This window comes from Sprattus sprattus (genome assembly GCF_963457725.1).
Source record: "Sprattus sprattus genome assembly, chromosome: 21".
In the NCBI taxonomy this organism is placed as follows: Eukaryota; Metazoa; Chordata; class Actinopteri; order Clupeiformes; family Clupeidae; genus Sprattus; species Sprattus sprattus.
The window spans coordinates 12,149,524-12,154,523 of NC_137919.1; the positions used below are offsets into that span (position 1 = coordinate 12,149,524).

The window sequence follows — 5,000 nt, forward strand, 5'->3', positions numbered from 1 at the left end:
ATTCCCAGACTATTTGACTTGGTGCACTTCATAATCTGCATCCGGTTTTGTCCAGTCCCATGTAGAGTCAGATTGATGTTACTACATTGAGTAGTGTACTAATATGTTACTGCATTGAGTAGTGTACTAATATGTTACTACATTGAGTAGTGTACTTATATGTTACCACATTGAGTAGTGTACTTATATGTTACTACATTGAGTAGTGTACTTTTATGTTACCACATTGAGTAGTGTACTTATATGTTACTACATTGAGTAGTGAACTTATATGTTACCACATTGAGTAGTGTACTTATATGTTACCACATTGAGTAGTGTACTTATATGTTACTACATTGAGTAGTGTACTTATATGTTACTACATTGAGAAGTGTACTAATGATTTCACACCAAGCCCCAGCTGTCTTTATTATTTCCTTTATTATGTTGCCTTCTTGAGTGCTTAGGAGAAGAAGGGTGAATTATTGATTCTGTCTAATGCAGTTTCTCTGACTCGTAAAGATGTCCTGCAATCAAACCTCCCCGGAGGATGTCTGAATGTTTGCAGTCACCACACTTTAACTTACTAAGATGTCATGTAACCTCAGTCACCCGCAGCTCTCAGAACAGTGGCGCCAAGATGTCATGTCATGTCAGTCACACACAGAACTCAGCTTGTTCCATTTCCTTGAGTACCCCTCAGAGTGAATTTGCTGGTTTGGAGTTGCCAGGCTGAAATGCCCCTGAAACAACTTGTCACCTAACTCTCTCTCTCTCTCTCTCTCTCTCTCCCTCTTTCTCTCTCTTTCTCTCTCTCTCTCTTTCTCTCTCTTTCTCTCTCCATTTCTGTGTTCTAGGAGTAACAGGAGCAGTTGGCCTTAAGAACCTCCATCTGATGACTGGGGCCTGGGTTCTTCATCTCTGCCAAACATCCTCTTCCTCTGCCTCTGCCTCCAGACCTCTTCAGCTCCTTCACATCTGGAGCTGAACACACCCCTGCATCATCTCTGACTGGATTCCTTAGGGTCATCTGTGTTCTGATTGGCTGAACCTGTGCTGCTCACTGATTGGTTCCAGCGGTGGGCACAAAGCGACTCCCTGGAGGGCATAGTTGCTGGGCGGGCTTCAGGTCGGGATTGTTTACAGTGGGTGTGGGATATTGTTGTTGCTGTGGTTACACATCGCTAATTGAAAGAGATGGAACAACCGTTTGCCATGGGGATGGCTGCCAAGCTACGCAGCCGTTGGGACCGGGACCAGGGTTTGGGCCAGAACCACAACGCCGTCAAGTTCCAGGGTCAGGACTTTGAGTCACTGCGGGCCCGCTGTCTCCAGACCCGGGCGCTTTTTGAGGACCCGCTGTTCCCGGCACAGGCCTCCTCTCTGGGCTTCAACGAGCTGGGACCACGCTCCTCCAAGACCCAGGGCACACGCTGGATGAGACCCACGGTGAGTCTCCCTCTTTCCCTCTCCCTCTCTCTCCCTCTCCCTCTCTCTCCCTCTCTCTCCCTCTCTTCCTCTCTCCCTTTCTCCATTTCTCTCTCTCTCTCTCCCTCTTTCCCTCTCCCTCTCTCTCCCTCTCCCTCTCTCTCCCTCTCTCTCTCTCTTTCCCTCTCTCTCTCTCTTTCCCTCTCCCTCTCTCTCCCTCTCTCCCTCTCTCCCTCTCTCCCTTTCTCTCTCCCTTTCTCCATTTCTCTCTCCCTCTCTCTCCCTCTCTTCCTCTCTCCCTTTCTCCATTTCTCTCTCTCTCTCTCCCTCTTTCCCTCTCCCTCTCTCTCCCTCTCTCTCTCTCTTTCCCTCTCTCTCTCTCTTTCCCTCTCTCTCTCTTTCCCTCTCCCTCTCTCTCTCTCTCTCTCTCCGTCTCTCTCCTGACGCCAAACACTGATGGACACAGATGTGCACTTTCACAATAGAGACGTCTTCAAAGGCCCGAGTGACACATGAAGGAAAGAGTGAGACACAATAGGGACACATTCACATGAAGGAGTGAGACACAGAGGAAAGAGTGAGACACACATTAAGGAGTGAGACACAGAGGAAAGAGTGAGACAAAATAGGGACGCCTTCACATGAAGGAGTGAGACACAAATGGAAGAGTGAGACACAATGCAGAAATGGAACATGTGCAGGGCAGTGAAAATAGTAGAAAATATTTGTCATTTGCTGTGTGAAAAATATGTTAATAGTGATATCTAAATGTTGAAAAGATAGTGAGGCAGTTTATCACCCATGTCGAGGATAGAGATGCACTTTTTCTAATTTGGGGTCCTATTAAGTCTTCTGAAGGATTTCCTTTTTCTCAGGCCTATGACAGAATGCAGAATGTAGCTCCAAGCTATACAGAGAACTGAAATTCAAGAGCTTTCAAAGCAGACAAACAAACGCACTTGAGCAGCTGGCTTAGTTACCTGAGGCAAATCGTTTTTGAAAAATCACCCAGCATTGTGTTGACTATGTAAAAGGTTCCAACATGACGGTCTATGAGAGGCTACTTACAATATTAGTCATGGAGAAGAATCATTGGCAATAGCAGCCTCTCTCTGCGCAAGCTGGGTTCGTTTTTGTTATCTTTTGGATGGGGAATCTTTGCACATTCTTTTGAATTCAGAAAATAGCTCTCCAAGCTCTGGAGCAAAATTAGAGAGCTTTAAAAGTTAAGAAGCACGTTGGATCAGTTGACTTAGATGCCTGATGTAAATGTTCTTTTCAGCTAATGGCGAGGCCGTAGAAGGTTCTGGGCTGTAGAATGACATCATCCTACGAGAGGCTACTAACAGTACTGAGCAGTAGCACAGCAGCGATAGCAATCTCTTCCTGCGCAAGCTGGAGTTGTTTTTGTTATGGTTTTGGCGTCCTCTCATTGGCCAGAGCCACCTTAGGAGACAGGCCTGCATGGTTTAGTAATGAGTGAACGGCAGGGCGCTCAATCTGGCACAACACCACCAGGGCTAGTATCCCCAGGGAGCTCAATCTGGCTCAGTCTCTCTGCTTCTCTACCTCCTCACCATCAATTTGCTCTCCTCTGCTTCACACAGTTTCCACATTGAGTAGTGTACTTATATGTTACCACATTGAGTAGTGTACTTATATTTTACTACATTGAGAAGTGTACTAATGATTTCACACCAAGCCCCAGCTGTCTTTATTATTTCCTTTATTATGTTGCCTTCTTGACTCTTGAGTGCTTAGGAGAAGAAAGGTGAATAATTGATTCTGTCTAATGCAGTTTCTCTGACTGCTTCACACAGTTTCTCTTTGTCTGGTTTACCATTGTTTCCTCTCTTACTCTCTCTCTCTCTCATCCTCTCCCTCTCTCTCTCCCGCTCTCGCTCTCTCCCTCTCACCTTCTCTCCCCCTCTCTCTCGCCCTCCATCTCTCCCTCTCACCTTCTCTCCCCCTCTCTCTTGCCCTCCATCTCTCCCTCTCACCTTCTCTCTCTCTCTCTCCCTCTCTCTCGCTCTCTCTCTCACCTTCTCTCCTCTCCCTCTCTCTTCCTCTCCCTCTCACCTTCTCTCCCCCCCTCGCTCTCACCCTCCATCTCTCCCTCTCACCTTCTCTCTCTCTCTCTCCCTCTCTCTCGCTCTCTCTCTCACCTTCTCTCCTCTCCCTCTCTCTTCCTCTCCCTCTCACCTTCTCTCCCCCCCTCGCTCTCACCCTCCATCTCTCCCTCTCACCTTCTCTCTCTCTCTCTCCCTCTCTCTCGCTCTCTCTCTCACCTTCTCTCCTCTCCCTCTCTCTTCCTCTCCCTCTCACCTTCTCTCCCCCTCTCTCTCACCCTCCATCTCTCCCTCTCACCTTCTCTCTCTCTCTCTCCCTCTCTCTCGCTCTCTCTCTCACCTTCTCTCCTCTCCCTCTCTCTCTCGCTTCCTCTTTTTTGAAGTTGCTGAGGTCAGACTATTTCCAAGCAAATGGTGTGTAGACAAAGGTGTGCTATCCTCTGATAATAATGGAAATCCTTTGTTTACTTGGTGATATGCCTAGTGATGTGTGTGGAATAGTCTGAACTTTGACCTCAGCCTCCCTGAGCCTCCCTGAGGTGTTGCCATGGGCGACTGTGAAGTGTCCTCACTCTAAGCCAACATATCTAAATGTTTAAATGTTTAAATGTTTAAATATCACAACCTTAATGAATCACAATGCCAGGTTATCTTAAAAGCAAGTTACCGTAAACAAGTTTGGGAATTTCAACACATCAACACAACACGCATGAATGATTCAGCATGTGTATCAGAGCCAAGTTGTACTCTGTGCCGTGGGACCTGAGTGGGTCTCACACACACTCACACACACACACACACACACACATACACACAAACACACAAACACACACACACACACACACACACACACACACACACACACACACACACACACACACACACACACACACACATACAGAGCCAAGTTGTACTCTGTGCCGTGGGACCTGGACGAGTCTCTGGAAAACAAATCAGTGCTTTTTGGTGCCATGGATGGCAGGGGATGAAACATGAACTAGACAGAGCAGGGGGAGAGGCAGTGGAGAAGAGAGGGGTTGAAGGAGGAGAAGGAGGAGAAGAGAGGAGAAGAGAGGAGTAAAAGACAGGGAACGTTTTCTTGTGTCCTCTTTGTAGGTGGAGGGGCCATGTGTTATTCATGAGATGGAGTTCTCTGGTGCTGCTGTAGTGTGTTCATGTAGTGCTGGTGAAAGAGCGCTGACACAGATGGAAGCTGATATGAAGGCAGATTCAGTGAGGAGAGGGTGATAGCTATGGGTGGATATGAGGACATGGAGTAGCTATGTGTGTATGTGTCTATGCATGTGTCCTTGGGCACCCACTGGGGTGTGTGTGTGTGTGCGTTTGCGTCTGTGTGCGTGTGTGTGTGTGTGTGTGTGTGCGCATGTGTGTGTGGGAGCCAGCCTTTGTATGCAGATAACTTGATTTGGGAGGGTGGTGGTTAGGTTAGGGGGAGGAGGAGAAGGAGGAAAGACCACACTCCTCATGGATAGGTTAGAGAAGGAGAGGAGGTGGGATAGG

General features: G+C 47.7%; 1 protein-coding gene across 1 annotated transcript in view; it reads left to right on the forward strand.

The window, feature by feature from the left end:
- Positions 1-1,179: 1,179 nt before the first annotated feature.
- The window catches only part of capn1 (calpain 1), a gene marked incomplete at its 5' end in the record, with an annotated part of 31,355 nt that continues 27,534 nt past the window's right edge, over positions 1,180-5,000 (forward strand). The window contains one exon of the mRNA XM_080860011.1: positions 1,180-1,431. Within this exon, the coding sequence (XP_080716137.1) occupies positions 1,180-1,431 (252 nt within the window). The remainder of the gene's footprint in view (positions 1,432-5,000) is intronic.